Source organism: Ricinus communis, chromosome 8 (assembly GCF_019578655.1).
Source record: "Ricinus communis isolate WT05 ecotype wild-type chromosome 8, ASM1957865v1, whole genome shotgun sequence".
Classification (NCBI taxonomy): Eukaryota; Viridiplantae; Streptophyta; class Magnoliopsida; order Malpighiales; family Euphorbiaceae; genus Ricinus; species Ricinus communis.
Genome location: NC_063263.1, coordinates 12,610,538 through 12,626,902, shown reverse-complemented (window position 1 = coordinate 12,626,902; position 16,365 = coordinate 12,610,538). Strand labels below are relative to the sequence as shown.

The 16,365-nt window shown below is 30.4% G+C and overlaps 2 protein-coding genes across 2 annotated transcripts; both read left to right on the top strand.

Moving 5' to 3' along the window:
• The first annotated feature begins 6,874 nt into the window (after positions 1–6,874).
• LOC8285331 (protein RER1A) lies at positions 6,875–10,258 on the top strand. Its single transcript, XM_015715234.3, has 4 exons — positions 6,875–7,049; positions 7,714–8,083; positions 9,472–9,652; positions 9,804–10,258. The coding sequence occupies exons 2-4, from the start codon at positions 7,734–7,736 to the stop codon at positions 9,855–9,857; spliced, it is 585 nt and encodes a 194-aa protein (XP_015570720.3). The 5' UTR covers positions 6,875–7,049; positions 7,714–7,733; the 3' UTR covers positions 9,858–10,258.
• Positions 10,259–10,826: 568 nt separating this feature from the next.
• LOC8285330 (pre-rRNA 2'-O-ribose RNA methyltransferase) lies at positions 10,827–16,337 on the top strand. Its single transcript, XM_002512874.4, has 10 exons — positions 10,827–11,378; positions 11,472–11,519; positions 11,858–12,063; positions 12,320–12,476; positions 12,571–12,632; positions 13,779–13,968; positions 14,201–14,290; positions 14,541–14,680; positions 14,764–14,881; positions 15,112–16,337. The coding sequence occupies exons 1-10, from the start codon at positions 10,905–10,907 to the stop codon at positions 16,111–16,113; spliced, it is 2,487 nt and encodes an 828-aa protein (XP_002512920.1). The 5' UTR covers positions 10,827–10,904; the 3' UTR covers positions 16,114–16,337.
• The last annotated feature ends 28 nt before the right edge of the window (positions 16,338–16,365 follow it).

Here is a 16,365-nt window from a genome sequence, read left to right as displayed (position 1 = left end):
CTTGCAACTTGCCGCTGATGAATTAATAAAGAGAAAAAACTAAAAATATATTGGCAACTATGGTTCAGCAAAAAAATTATTTAAAACTGTAGTCAATCCGAAACAAATTAAAGTTAATCAAATATATTGAATAACCGAACCGATAGTTTAAGTTTAGATCTTAATTTTTTTATAATTTTAAAATTTTTTGTTCGATTTCACCTTTTTAACAAAAAATCACGGTTTTTAGTTAATCTATCAAAAGTATTATATTTTATATATTTATTATAAATATTACCTAAAGTAATTTATTTTATTCTCTTCAAAATTGATAACTAAGAGCTACTTCCTTTGTCTTTAGATTTGGATTTTCTTCTTTATAATGGTTATTTATAAATAAAGTTTAAGCAAATTTGTATCCAAATATTTGAAATTTATGTATTTTTAGAAGAATGTACGTTTAATATTGGTTGTATAACTTATAATGTAACTTTTAATTATATTTATTTCAGCTTGAATTATTGTTTATACTCTAGATTTTCATGAAAATATTTATTGAATAAATGTGACAATTAAAAACCGTGAAATTAAATTAACCAATTATCAATTAATCATCTCATTCAATTCAATTTTGATTTTAAAAAAATAAACGGTTAAGTCTTAATTTTTAATTAACAATTTAGTTAATCGAACCACTAATACCCCTTTTGTCAACTAATGTCGTGAATAAAAAAGAAAAATATGACTTTAAGCGATACTATCATTAAACAAATTGCGGTGGAACAATCTAATTTGGAGAATACTAGGTACCAACTTCATTATAAATGTCTAAATGAAAATAAAGTATCAATAATTTAAATTTTTTAATATTTTTATATATTATTTAGTACATTAGTAACAAGATTAACTTTTGATCCAACTTAAAATAAGCTACATTATCGTGTGTAATTGATGTGTATTAAAAAGTATTTAGGATCTAAATGCGGTAAAATAAAAATAATAGTTAATTAAATTTTGACGTAATGATCCAGGGGTTTATATGCACTTTTGTTCAATTATAAAACGTAAGTTCTTTTTCTTGACTAGTTGGCAAATGGGGACCAGCCACTAATTGGCAGTCAATCAGTTGTGTTAGGAACCGGACCGACCGGATGGTATGCTCGGGTCAAGCCATGTGCCGAGGCCCGTTCTCTTGATTCTTCAAGTTAACTCCAGTTAAAGCATTTCTAATTTATTCTAAAACTTTTTTATTTTAAATAGTGTATTATAATATTATATTTTATATAATTTTTATTCTTTATATATATAATATAAAAAATTAATTTGATTAAATTTGATTTTTGATTTTATATTTAATAACTGTATTATAATTTTTACTATTAAAATATTTTAGAAAAAATTTCAATTATCAAAATTTATAATTAAATATATAAATATCTTTTAAAATATTTTTTTATTATAAAAGTACTATTAAAGATGCTCCTATTGACCAATAATGGTGACTGGTCAATCTGACTTACACGAACGTTGTTTACCCACCAAACAATTGCACCTTTGGCTATGCTTTTTCCACGTATTTTATTTAATTTATCTATTTGCCTTAAATATAATATTCTAAAAGAAAAGGAATTGTTCCTTAATAGTAATACAACGTTATCGGTTTAAATGACCTTTTTAGATGATCTCGTTATCTATAAACTGTTTAGGACAATCTTTGTAGCTGTTTGGCCGACTTAAATTATTATATGTCTAATGTCCGATCACTATTATTGGTACTTATATGCTACAATCTCGTCCTTGTTTTTGTAAGAGGGAAAAAACTATTATTTTTCTAAGGAGTATCTGATCTCATTAATTACATTTAATTCATAAATTGTAAAATCCAAACAGAAATTTCATGGATTTTGCAAGAGTTTAATTTAGTTATTTTATACGTTTAATGAGTAGAATTTTAAGTACTTTATTTTAATTAAATATATAAATTAAGAGAATAAATTTTATAAAATTTTGTACAATTTGTTTCAGTTTAGCAATAATGTTAGAGGCTAAATAATTGTATTAATAGTTATAATTTTCACATATATATATTATAAAATAAAAAGAAAGAAAAAAGTGATATTAAGAATGTCGGCTATAATCTGATTTATCTTTTACCTGGATTTAGAAAAATTAAAAAAACTAATTACGATAAAAAATTATTAAATATTTTTCATAAATTATTTACGATCTATACGCACATAAGTGAGATTTTTTATTTTTTTTAAAATATTTTTTTTAAAATTTAAATAGTGTGTTGATTAAATAGTCTTAAATTTAAATAAGATGCAAATTTATTTTCACATAGCATTTGTTGGTACTTGGATGCAATTGAAATTTTGCTTTTCTCATAGGATTTATTCCTTTTTTTTTAGAAGACTCATAGGATTTCTTGTACTTTGTTTTCTATAAGATTTATTGATATTTAAAGCCAATTCAATTCAGAATTAAATAATGGTAGTAACAATAACCAATTTGACCCGTTCTGAGACATCTTAATAAAAATAATTTGTGTATAAATCCTATCTTATTAAAATAAGTATTAGAGGATTTTATATATGTCATAGTTATTTTAAAATAAAATGAGATTAAGATTGAATATTAGTAAGGTTGACTAAAAGATATTAGATTAATTCTATTATTTCTCAAAATTATAACATTCGTTACATATATTCATTTTCTGTGGTTTCCCTTATCAACAATATATATAGCTTGGTGGCTTGGGCTAATATTTATAGTTAATCAAAAGATAAAATTAAAATTTTGATCATCTAAAAACTATTTAAACATTTTTAATGGGGTCTTTTATTTTAAAGAGTATATTTTGTTCAATAAAGAACATTTTACTTATAAAGAGTAAAAATCTCTTTTTGTTCATTATATTTTATTTAACAAGTATTAATGTTTTTTCTTTTTACTAAAAGAGAAAAGAAAAATTAATTCTAAAGTCAAAAATCAAAAAATAATAGATATTAATTAATAAAATATATATAACTTATAATGTATTAATTACAATAAGAATTAAGAGCAAATTGGACTTTTTAGAGCTAAATCTGTTTTTTTTTATCAGTAAAAAATAAAAAATAAAAAAATTAATTAAATTAAATGTATAAAAATTTATAATGTATTTATTAAATATAAAATAAAAAACAGTCAAATTATTCTATACTATTTAAAAAAATAAGAAAAACATATTAAATAACTATTTTATTATATAGTTTTTTTAAATTATATATATATAAAGTAGATTGAATAATTTGACTAATGCATTTTCCTTCAACAAACCTCGGAGACCGTACGAATCAATTCTGTCCACAGCCCGCCCTCGGTTTCTCCATTTCCTTTTCGCGGCTCCACCACCAGGCAGGGTTTTCCTTGCATGGCCTGTCCAACTCCTCACTCTCACTGTCGTCGCATGGGCCGCCCCCCACCATAATCGTCAACCTCGTAATGCCTATCTCCATTGTTAATACTTAACGGTCCAATTTTTGTTATCAAAATGGGGACCTATGCGTATCAATTTTCAACCTCCTTTTTATTGCTTCAAAATTACCCGTTAAAATTCGACTTATTAAAGCCATCCGTAATGGGTAAAGATAGATATATGTTTACTTATTTATAGGCTGTGTTTGTTTTTGTAATAATTTCCTTTTTGTATATGTATTTCTAGAATAAGTATAATTTATTAAGTTAGAAAAAGAATTTATCATTTTATTTCAACACTCTTGAGTGTTTAAGTAATTATTCAAATATATTTAAATGATAATTGATAGCCAAATCGGATTTGAACCACCTAATGATTAGGAATAATTACTAATTAATTATGAATTTTATATTTTTAAATATTTTTATTTGTTGTTTCAGAATTTTAAATAAATACATATAATTTTAATTTATTTTTAAAAACACTTTTTGTTAATATTTTTAAAATTTTATAATGAAAAAAATGATTTAAGAAGTCAATTCTACTTATTAATATAAAAATGATTGAGTCAACAAAAAATTTATAAGGAGCATGCCGTATGTGAGACTTTTATAGTCATATTATTAAGTTTAGAACGAATTATTTTATTGATTTACAATTATTATTCTTTTAATGAGTATAATCGATTTTCTAATCATCTTTGTTATAGTAAAATTCTAAAAATTTGTTATCGAAAAGTATTTTTAATAACAATTATTAAATAAAATTTTTAAAAGTATAAAATTAATAATTTAATTAGTAATTAAGCCTAATAATTAATATATATGATAGACGACAAATTATTAAATATTAATATTTTATATATATAACGAGCTATTTAATATTTATGCCAAGATTAACATTAAACAATACTATATAAAAGAAAAAAATATTACTGAACACTAATTCCAAATCTAGTGTTATCACTTGTTCTTCAAGTTGTGTCAAATGCTAGTGGCTGAGGGAGTTTCTAAAGATCATAGGGTGGGTTTGTAAATAATCTTTATTGCAATGTGATTCAATATATAATTTAATTTTCATGGATGTTATAATATAATAATATTTTTTAATATTAGAAAATCGACTTTATTTGATGAGTTTACAGATTTTATTCATGTCGTGAAGCACTAAAACAAAAAATAAAGAAATTGGAGTAGAAATGTCTAACAATTACATGCATCCCTTTTATCTTCATATTTCTATATATCAGTAAATTGTTCTTTTTAATCTTTTCCCACATTAAAAAAAAAAAAAAAATTAAATAAGGAGGAGTCGAGAGGTTGAAATTTGAAGGCATTAATGTAATTTCGCTGAGCAATAAATTATAGTCAATCCATTTTAGTTGGGAAGTCTTTGTAATTAGAACCCTTTGGCTCTAAAACGACGACTCGTTTATGCAAAAATAGAAAATGGATTGGGTGGCGATGCTACCATGTTCCACTGGGCTATTGACACGAATAAAAGCTTCATAAGCGAGCCCAAGTCCCCAAAATAAACTGAAGAAATTTTATTTATTCTTAAACTTTTTTTTTTACGTTTATTTTCTTAAATTTTTTATATATAATATATATATATATATATGTGTAAAAGAATTTTTATCATAATTTTACTTTTATCTTTTTTTTCAATCTAAACACTTTATTTTGCACGTGTTTCTTTTTCTTTTTCCCTTTCTATTATTCTTCTTTCCTTTTCTATATCTATCTTTCAAGTTAAAAATTTATCTTTTTAATCTTTTTTTAAAATAAAACTTAAATCTTTTCAATTTGTTACTTAAAATTAGTAGCTATGGTGAGATTTTAATGGATAATAGTTATATAAATTAAGCTTTGATTGTGAATTTAAATAGTTAGATTATGATAAATTTGGTTAAACCTAGTTTTTGTTGAAATTGAAATGGGTAAGGAAAAAGTTATTAGTGAAGTAATAGAAGTTTGATCTAAAAAAAGAGAATGATGTTGATTAAGAAGTAAGAAGAAATCGATTTAGAAAAAGCACATGCAGCCGAAGATTCTTTTCAATTGTTAAGAAAAAAAAATGTTAGTGATGATTCTCCATTGAGGTCCATAGAGGAATTTGAAAGAGATAAAATAGTGATTAGATAATCTGTTATTGATTCAACTAAAGCTCAATCTAAACAACAGAGCAACATCTCTATTGAGAAACCGACTTGAATAAGGTATTATTTTTATAAAAAAAATTAAAAAAATATTTATGAGAAGGTTTTATTTTTTTCTAGGTTCTTATATATTTTTGGTTTGTATTCTTTTGTAGTAATTGTTTGTTTATTTAAAATATACTTGGAATATACTATTAAGATGTTGAAAGTATATTTTGTTTCTGATTCGTATATATCATTAAATTTAAAATACACTGTTGAATTGTTAATAATATTTGTTAAATATATTTATTTGAATTATATAAGTTGAAGTTGTCATTAGATAAGGTTTGATTTCTTTATGTATGGTTTTTAGTTCATCTATGCTGTAGTTGAAGTCTTGAATTCTGTATGATCTTGATGGTGTATATAAAAAATAAATAGTATTTATATACTATATATTAGTATACTGTTAAAATGATTGAAATATTTTTTATTTTTTATTTTTCTATAATATATAATACTTAAAGTATGCTTTTGATATATTATAAATACATATTATAACAGCATGTAAGTTTGAATTACACTTGTATCTTATGGATAAGATGTAGTTAATGACTAGATAACGTTTTATTACTGTATGTATGCTTTGTAGTTCATTCATATTGTAAGTGAAGTGTTCTATTAAAAAAATGCAATTTATATATTAAAAAGTGGTAATATATGATTGAATTGTATTTTATTTTAGTTTTTCTACAATATAATACTTCAAGTAGATTGTTCATATCCTAAAATAATATATTATAATATTATATATATTTGAATAATACCTATATTTTTATGTATATATTTGATCATGAGATATAAATTTTAAAAATTATTTACTAAAAAAATCTAAACTGGATATATTTCATTATTAAAGAAATAAAATAAATAAATAAATAAGTAATTCACCATCTGTCCATTTGAAATTAGCTAAATATAATTTTCGTAACAAAAGAAAAATGTGTTTGATTACGTGGAAGAGGGCTTAATGTGACTGTGGCCATTTCTCCCTTTGTTTCTTGATAAAAGGACAGGCATGTATGTATGCTCTTCCCTAAATCCTCTCTTTGGAAAACTCCCCATGTTTGTAGACTGTAGTTTCACGTTATCTTATATCACAGACAACTTAAAATCTTTCTCACCTTCATTTCAACCGCGCTTCTATCGCGTCACTGTCCGTAACTAACTATAATTCTTCTCTTTTTAATTTTATTACTTTTTTTGTTTATTCCCTTCGAGCTAGAAACAAACACCTAAATACCGAATCTATCCCCAAACTTAGCAATTTTGCAGATCTGCTTTCGTTTCGCTTCGCCTCCAGATTTTATTTCTTTCTTTCTTTCACCTTCTTTCTCTCTCTCTCTCTCTCTCTCTCTATTTCACAGTCCTAAGCTAGCAAAGCTTAGACAACACCCAAGTCCATTTAAGGTCAGCTTCTTTTATTCTCTTTTCCCTTTCTTCTCTCTTCAATTTCCGATATTTTTGTGTATTTCCAATTGTACCTCTTTGTAATTTTTGTTAGTAATTTATCATATAATTTTCTGATCGTGAATTTCTTCTAGTTTAGCATATAAACATGTTTTCATTTGTTTCTGTAATTTTAATATCAATTTGGAAGTATAGAAGGTTTGCTTGTTGTTTTCAGATCTGCTTCTGGAATTCCTTTTGCTATTGAAACCCTGGAGTTATGTACATTTTGGATCTTCTGTTGTTTTTCTTTATTTGATGAAATAATTATTAGCTGCATTTGGTCCTGTATCAATTGGGTATGCGAGGATTTTTGGTATGCGTTTTGTTTTGCATTTGACTTCTTTTTTTTTTTTTTCCTAAAATTTTATAGACATTGAGTTATATGGGATTGTGGTTTTTATAACTGTTATTCTGAAACTAAACTTTGTGTGTCAAGATTGTGAACGATTACTTGCACATATAAGGTTTATAGGGTTGATAAGTTATGGTCGTAATGTCAGAATATCTGTAATGTATATTGTATTGTTTACTGCTTGTTGACTGTTAATTTGATTAATGTTTCTGCACTTCAGTGCACATGCAGCTTCTTTTGATTGGTTTTGTTTGTTTGCAATGTTTGCAGGATTGTGAAACTTTAATTTAATGGAGGGAGTTGGGGGTGAGGGTGCATCGGCAGCATCGCCTGTAGCTCAATGGGGACATGATGTTTGGAGAATGTATCAGTATTATCTGGATAAGACTACACCTCATACAATCTACCGGTGGATTGGGTCTCTAGCCATCGTGGCTATCTACTGTTTGCGGGTTTACTATGTTCAGGGTTTTTACATTGTTTCCTATGGGCTTGGAATATATCTACTGAATTTGCTCATTGGGTTTTTGTCACCTTTGGTTGATCCTGAAGTTGAGCATTCAGATGGACCTTTATTGCCTACAAAGGGTTCTGATGAATTCAAGCCGTTCATTCGCCGCCTTCCTGAGTTCAAATTCTGGTAATTAGAGATAAACTTTTTTCAACATTTTTATTGCTGATCCTGTTGGTCAACATTTTGTTTCAAGTTACGAGGCTTCTTTTTGTCAGTGTGGGATCATCTTCATATTTGATTTGCGCCTTTTTCTATTTGTAGGATGCTATCTTGAATAGTTTATCATTGTGTTTAAGTTAGGCATTCCTCTGCTGTTGATCTGCCTATAATCTACAATAGATACTTTGAACTTTTTTTTGTGAGAAGATGCATTTTTGGTCTTTAGGGAATTTAAAAAGTGAGATTGATTTATTTGGGTCTAATTGGGAAGTTGCCTGCTTGAACATATGGGAGCTTAACATTTTTTTTGGCAAAACATGTTCTGGAATTTTTTGCTTAAGCAAAATATCTTCTCATGCTTAGTTCCCTGTTCCTTCAATTGTTATGGATACTGCACGGTTTGGGAATTGACCAATTATGAGGAATATATGCTTGTTAATAAGAACTGTCACAACCCTAACAGAGATTATTTATCACGAGTTTGTGTTGAAGTAGTATAGGATGTATTAGGATGTTCTTGAGATTCCTTTACCAGTTATCAGTATTGGATATCCTTTGGTGAAGTATTATTATCTCTTCCGATGTGAAAGCATGAACGGATACATAATAGTTTACAGTTCCAATGATTTTTTCAGCTCATTGCACAATTCTTAGATAGTTGAAATAAATGCCTGTGCTAAATGGATCATCCGATCATTATTCTTTGGGTTAAATTGTATTATCTATTTTTTTCAAATTATCTTTCTTGCAAGCCTAGCATGGTTATTTTTCTAAATTGATTACCCGTGGAAGATAAAGAAAACCTTGCTGTAACAACTTTGTCTAGTTGAATAGCTCATCTTTTATAGAAAAGTTCGATACATCATGTATTCATATGTATCTGTTGCCTGAAATTTGTTTTATGGTTTCATGTGCTTGTTGGTGCATGTCACTAAATATTTGGAGGAACGCTGTTGGTTGTTTATTAGCTGCACGCAAGTTTGTTTACTGGTTGTATTATCAAGTGGTCAGCAGGGTAATTGCAGTCAGTCATAGACCCTTTTCAACCATGAAAAGTGTTTATTAGATTGAATAGCAAGCATGCTTTGAGGCACTTCTGTTTCTTAATTAGTGCCTGCAGATTTTTTCATAGTAAAAAGAGTATGCAAGATAAATTTAGGAGTCGCATATTTCTTTTTAATTAAAATTTAGTTTTCAATTGTAAGTTTTAAGATTAATTGGAATATATAAGTAGTTGTTTCAGTTAAGATAATTGTCTCTTGCCTTTCCCAAGTACAGGAATCTGTTTTCGTTAATTAATTCTTGATATGATGATATGCATGAAAGTAATCAACTTGTTTCTGTTATGTTTCCAGGTATTCCTTCACAAAGGCATTCTGCATAGCATTTGTCATGACCTTCTTTTCCATGTTTGATGTTCCTGTCTTTTGGCCTATACTGCTCTGTTACTGGATCGTTCTTTTTGTCCTAACAATGAGGCGCCAGATTGCACATATGATCAAGTACAAGTATATTCCTTTCAGCATAGGAAAGCAGGTGAGTTTGAAGTGCCTTATAGGATTTTATCTCCTTAATGAAACTACCTATATAAGTCCCTTTTAATTTTCCGTCAAGAACTGCTCTAGACTCATAGCAGCAGGGGTGCATGGTGGATAACATTCTTCTGGTTTTTTTTGGTCTTTTACAGAAGTACGGCGGGAAGAGATCTTCTGCGAGTAGCAGCAGCTCCCGTGGGGACTAAAAACCTTGGCCGGTTGACAGGGCATGTAGTAAAGGAGCAGATGGGAAAAACAAATATAGAAGCGAGAATTGATGGTGATTGATTTTATTCCTGTTGAGGGACATGCATTAATGTTATGATAGATTTTAATATGCACTTCCAAATATGCCTTGGCATTTTATGATGGCAGAGTGCTGCTGATGTTGCAGAATTAAACACTTTTATTGTTTATACACATATTAAGGAGATGCAGTTTAAGTTTCTGAGAATTTGTCAAATCAAATGTAAACTGTCTTCTGGTTTCCTCATTGTTAGTCATGGAAAATGACTTCTGTAGCAGTTATTATTGTTTCCATAGCACTCTAAAACAGTAGTGTAGATTCATTGCAAACAAATTTAAAATTTATTTTATTTTTCGTTTATATTGTCTTCCAGTGCCTTTCCATTTCTACACTCTTTCCCATTTTTCCCATTTTGTGATATTAATTTATCCATTACTTGCCAAAGTTGTCAGTATATTCCATAAAACAGAAAGTAATTTAGTGATAACCAAAATAAAGATTATTAAGATAAAAACAACTAATAAATTAGAATCACAAGGAAATTAGAGCTTAAAACATTTAATAGTACCTTAAAAATATTATATTTTTCACTTTTAAAATAAATTCAATCAAAACTTATAAAAAATATTAAAATTCATTGAGATTCTACACAAATAACATACATTACTATATTCTAATTAGTTAAAGTGCATCTATTTAATTTATTTATATTTAGTTATTTGTACATGAAAATTAAATTTTTTAAATGACTATAAAATCATAAAAATGAAATAATTTTTTGTAGATATAAATAATATCGCTGCGAACAAGGGAAAAAAGAAAAACCTACTCTGTCTCTTTGTCCGGTGCGTTTTGTTATTATTATTATTATTTTGTTTTTGGGAGCAGACGGTGCGTTTTGATTTAATTTTTTTAAGACATTACCTCTCCTCTCTCTCTTGTATAATAAAACAGAGAAACAACAACAAGAACCCTGAAAAAACCCTAGCAGCACCACCACCGCACCATGGGTAAGGTGAAAGGAAAGCACCGTTTAGATAAATTTTACCGTTTAGCCAAAGAACACGGGTACCGATCACGTGCCTCATGGAAACTAGTTCAACTGGACTCCAAATTCCAATTCCTCCACTCCTCACGCGCCGTCCTCGACCTCTGCGCCGCTCCCGGAGGTTGGATGCAGGTAGCGGTGCAGCGTGTGCCAGTTGGGAGCCTTGTCCTGGGCATCGATTTAGTAAAAATTGCGCCTATTCGAGGCGCCACTTCAATCGAACAAGATATAACAAAACCTGAATGTAAAGCTAGGGTTAAGAAAATAATGGGAGAGCATGGAGTTAAAGCTTTTGATTTAGTGTTACATGATGGTTCTCCTAATATTGGTGGCGCTTGGGCTCAAGAAGCTATGTCTCAAAATGCTCTTGTTATTGATGCTGTTAGATTGGCTACTCAGTTCTTGGCTCCTAAAGGCACTTTTGTTACTAAAGTAAGCCTTCTTTTCTTTTATGTTTTCTTTAACTTTTTCTTTTTAGTACGAAGTGATTTGTGTATTAATCGTGTGTGTTATTCTTTGTTTTAGGTTTTTAGGTCTCAAGATTACAATTCAGTCATTTACTGTCTCAATCAGGTGAGCGAGTTTTTTTTTTACTTCAATTGTTGTGGACATAGTGTTTGGAGTTCAATTCAATTTTGTCGAATTCTGTTTAGTCAATCTTGTATCTGGAAAGATTATGGTTGCTACAATTTGATTCTTTCAACTGCAGTAGACATGGTGTTTTGAAGGTGTTTGAAAAGAGATGAAATCATACAACATGTTACATGATTGCATTTCTTTCAAAATGCCTTGTTTTATATAGTTGAAAGAATTATAGCAATTATGAGCTTTTCAAACATGAGAATTGGCTAATAGAGTTAAAATTGAATCGTTAAGACTTTAGACTTTAACATGATTTTTTTCTTTTGTAGTTGTTTGAAAAGGTTGAGGTGGATAAACCAGCAGCAAGTCGTTCAGCCTCTGCTGAAATATTTGTTCTGGGGTTAAAATACAAGGCGCCTGCAAAGATTGATCCACGCCTTCTTGATGTGAAGCATCTATTCCAGGGATCCGTTGAACCCCAGCGGAAGGTTATTGATGTACTCAGAGGATCAAAGCAAAAGCGACACCGTGATGGGTAAGTCATTTCACAGCCACATAAAATTTAATCAGTCTCCAAAATCAATCTCAAGAGTAGGTTGACTGCCTTTCCTTTTCCCCCTTTTTTGGGTCAAAAGTTTAAAGTGCAGCATTTCTCATTCTAGAATGAGGCAATATTATGCTTGATTTTCTCTGATAGCATGAGCATATGGGGAGTTAAAAGTAGTTCATTATATATAGATAAATATATATAAGCATAAAAGTTGTGTCCTGGCTGAAAAATGCATCTACAGGTATGAAGATGGGGAGAGCATAATTAGAAAAGTGTCTTCAGCAGCTGATTTTGTTTGGTCTGACACGCCTCTTGAGATCCTTGGTTCAGTTACATCTATAGCCTTTGAGGACCCAGCATCTTTGCCGCTAAGGGATCATGCTTTGACAACAGAAGAGGTGGCCTTTCTTTCCTTCCTTTATTTTTTCATTAATCACTGTACCTTTTTTTCATCATAGGTTTTAATGGCGGAGTGAATAATTGTTTTGCCAGGTTAAAGCTCTATGTGATGATCTTCGTGTTTTGGGGAAGCAAGACTTCAAACATCTATTGAAGTAAGATACATATTTTCCACTTTGTTTTTCATTGAGAAGTTCTAAAATAATCATCTGCAATTACATCAAAGAAAATAAAAGGCTAAAAAATTGGTGTTTGTGGCGCTGATAACTTGTATATATCATGGGCACTATTCATATGGCGGCTCAAAAATAGTAGAATCCACTTTCTTCATTTGAATTTCCTTCATCATTCTTGTTAGATCTTGTGGCCTACACATCTCTTCATTAGACTATGCTATGTGTTAGTTTAACAAGGAAGACATCTTTGTAGTGAATGCTTTACCTAATCAGATACTACCAATTCACTGAGAAAATAACATTGCACAAAGCATAAGGTTTCATTTTCTTACTTTTTAATTTTCTTTTGTAATTTTTTAAATTAAATTATAGTTTTGCTTCTGCAAAAGTACCTTTAAAATAAGTACTTGCTGTTTAAGAAATAGTAAACTTTTGTGGCCTTTGAAAGCAAAACATCTACTTAACCTTGGTTAGGCATCTCAGTGTTTTAACTTCTGTTTATGATGATACTATGTGACTTTAAGTTTTACAAAAGTGTTCTTTCATAGCTTTAGCTTACTGCTATTTGGAGAAAAATAGAGGGTAGACCGGCAAACTTACCTTACATCTTTTGTTTTTACTTTTCTTGAAAAGGAATAAGATATTAACATTTCTTTGAGAGCCAAGGAAAATGTTCTCATATGGGTTTTAGCATGCCTGATTGAACTAATCTTAGGATGGTTATGCTAATACGGAACTGTTGCGACTGATTTTTAGCTTTTCTAAAACGTACTTAACTTGATGAGTCACCCTTTTAATGATGTCATCTGTCAAAACAGAATGTGAATGAACTTCACCCTTTTTATCTTTTTAGGTATTTTGTGCTCCATTTATGTATAATTTCGAGGATCTGATCTTTCATACTTTGGGTATTAAGATGAGTATTAAGTTATGCATATAGATGGACTGTGGCTCGCTCACCAGCATGCTTGGGGATTATATTTGTAGTAGGTTTGATATTGTAGCATTACAGTTAGCGAAACAGGAAAATAAGTGAAATATGCAGGCTATTGCATATTATAAAAATTTTGGTAACCATGCATTGCATGCATGTTATGCATTTTTTTACTTGTTTCATCATTGTAGGTGGCGGATGCACATAAGGAAGGCCCTATCTCCTTCTCAAAAGGCTACTTCTACCACTTCCACTGATGGTGAAGAAAAGAATGTGGAGGATGAAGATGATAAGTTGCTGAATGAAATGGAGGAGCTGACTTATGCGGTGGAGCGAAAGAAGAAACAAGCGAAAAAACGTGATGCAAAAAGAAGAGCTAAGGTTTGGAACCATGATATCTCCATTTAAAAGTGTTACCATATGAAGGTCTCTTTGGGTTTCTGAACTAGATATGCTGTATGAGAAATTGGCATTGTAAATATATTTAACAGGATGTTTTAGTTCCATGACAGGGAAAATACTTTGCACTTCATTTTTATTTTTGAATTGTGCGTGCTGGTTCACTTTACTTTTTGTAACTTACATGTTGCCTCACTATGTTCAAATATTTCAGGACAAGGCACGGAAGACAAAAGGAGTGCAAATAGATGCGTTGGAAGATGGCTACGTGGATCATGAATTGTTCTCTCTTTCTTCCATCAAGGTATTCCTGCACCTGGATTCCTTTGCACAAAAAATGTGTTTTGAGCAAAATCAACTATTGAGAGCTTAATTAAATATTCTCTTCTGGAGCCAGAGCTTGACTTGAGTTGTATGATTTAATCCTTCTCATTTTTGCTTATATTGATATGAAAATCTCCTTTTCTGGTTATTGTTTAAAGTTTGTTTATACCTCTTGCCTGCTGGGGTTTTTTGAACTTCCACAATTACAATTTCATTTTGAATTTTTTTAGGGGAAGAAAGATTTGGTAGCTGTTAACTCTGCTGAAAATGACGAGAATGGTGAGTTAGGAGACAGTGAAAATGAGGAGCCCCATGATCAAGCTGACGAGCATACATCCAGTGATTTGGATTCTGATGAGGAAAGAAGAAGGTATCATTCTATCCCTGCCTTTTACTGCTGGATTATTTTTGAGAAATCCAATCATTTAAACCTTTCTGCAAATTTGATGTCAGATATGATGCACATCTGGAAGAGTTTCTTGATCAGGTTTATGAAAGATTTGTGACCAAAAGGGAAGGAAGTACTAAGCAGCGGAAACGTGCAAAGAAGGCCTACTCTGAACTTATGGAGGTATGAAGTTTGTCTAGTGTGTTCAACTCCTGAATTTTAAACATGGCTGCTTATGAGTCTTCACTAGACAAAACCATCGACGCTACTGTTTATCAGTAAATTTGTAGTTTATTTTTATATTATTAGTGAACTGTGCAGGTTGTTTTTGTACAAGTTTTATTGGGTGTTGGGCAATAATGCCATCGCTGTGTTTTTCTCATCTTGAACTTAAATGTTCTTGCTTCATGCAGGGTGATGATAATGATGATGCGATGCAATCTGATTATGATTCAGATAAAGACCAGGGTGATGAGGAAGTAAATCCTCTCATGGTACCTTTCAATGATGGGGAAGTGCCGACCCAAGAAGAGATTACAAACAAATGGTTTACTCAGGATGTGTTTGCCAAAGCTGTAGAGGATGGAGACTTGGAAAAGTACGATAGTGAGGATCAAATGCAGGTAGATATGCAGGAGGGTAAAGTTGCTAGTCCCAAAAATAAAGCAAAAGATGCAATAGGTCACAAACACACTCAACATCAAACTTCCAAGGGAGAAGAGGATTTTGAAATAGTCCCTGCTCCAGCTATGGATTCTAGTGATGATTCATCCTCAGATGATTCTGATGAAGATGTTGAAGCAAAGGCTGAGATATTGGCTTATGCTAAAAAGATGCTGAGGAAAAAACAAAGGGAAGAGATGCTTGATGATGCCTACAATAAATATATGTTTGATGATGAGGGCTTGCCTGGCTGGTTTGTAGAAGAAGAGAGGAGGCACCGACAACCAATTAAACCAGTTACCAAGGAGGAGATTGTTGCAATGCGAGCACAGTTTAAGGAAATAAATGCCCGGCCTGCTAAGAAAGTGGCAGAGGCCAAGGCTAGAAAGAAGCGGATAGCAATGAAGAGGCTTGAGAAGGTCCGGAAGAAGGCAAACACCATATCTGACCAAGCAGAGATCTCTGATCGCTCAAAGAGGAAGATGATTGAACAACTATATAAGAAGGCACAACCTAAAAGGCCTAAGAAGGAATATGTTGTTGCAAAGAAAGGAGTGGCAAACAAGGCTGGCAAGGGAAAAGTCCTCGTAGATCGGCGGATGAAAAAGGATGCTAGGGTGCATGGTATGAGCAAGCGGGGGAAAGGGAATTCGAAGGGCGGTAAGAATGCAAAGGGTCAAAAAAGTAAAGGACCCAGAAATGTGTCAGCTAAGAATGGAAAGAAAGGAAAGAAAGGAAAAACCGCGGAATAATCTGCAGAATTTGCATTTGGCCTGGCAATCATAACTGTTTAGTATGTTTTTGTCTTTTTTTTTTTTTATTATTATTTTCGGTACTTTATCAGTGAAAATCATTAATATCTAAATTTTTGTAGTAATGTCATAATGAGCTCTCACAATTTGTTACGATATAATGCTTGAACGAATTCATGGAATCTTCATTCAGCAGTGAATTTTTGGATGCAACACGTTGTTCATTTTCTGTCCGTGTATCTGGAATTACCT

Coding starts and splice junctions, on each gene's coding strand:
- LOC8285331 (XM_015715234.3), top strand. CDS start 7,734: ATGGAGGGAGTTGGGGGTGAGGGTGCATCGGCAGCATCGCCTGTAGCT. Junction 8,084..9,471: donor CTTCCTGAGTTCAAATTCTG/GTAATTAGAGAT, acceptor TTATGTTTCCAG/GTATTCCTTCACAAAGGCAT. Junction 9,653..9,803: donor CTTTCAGCATAGGAAAGCAG/GTGAGTTTGAAG, acceptor GGTCTTTTACAG/AAGTACGGCGGGAAGAGATC.
- LOC8285330 (XM_002512874.4), top strand. CDS start 10,905: ATGGGTAAGGTGAAAGGAAAGCACCGTTTAGATAAATTTTACCGTTTA. Junction 11,379..11,471: donor AAGGCACTTTTGTTACTAAA/GTAAGCCTTCTT, acceptor TCTTTGTTTTAG/GTTTTTAGGTCTCAAGATTA. Junction 14,882..15,111: donor CCTACTCTGAACTTATGGAG/GTATGAAGTTTG, acceptor TGCTTCATGCAG/GGTGATGATAATGATGATGC.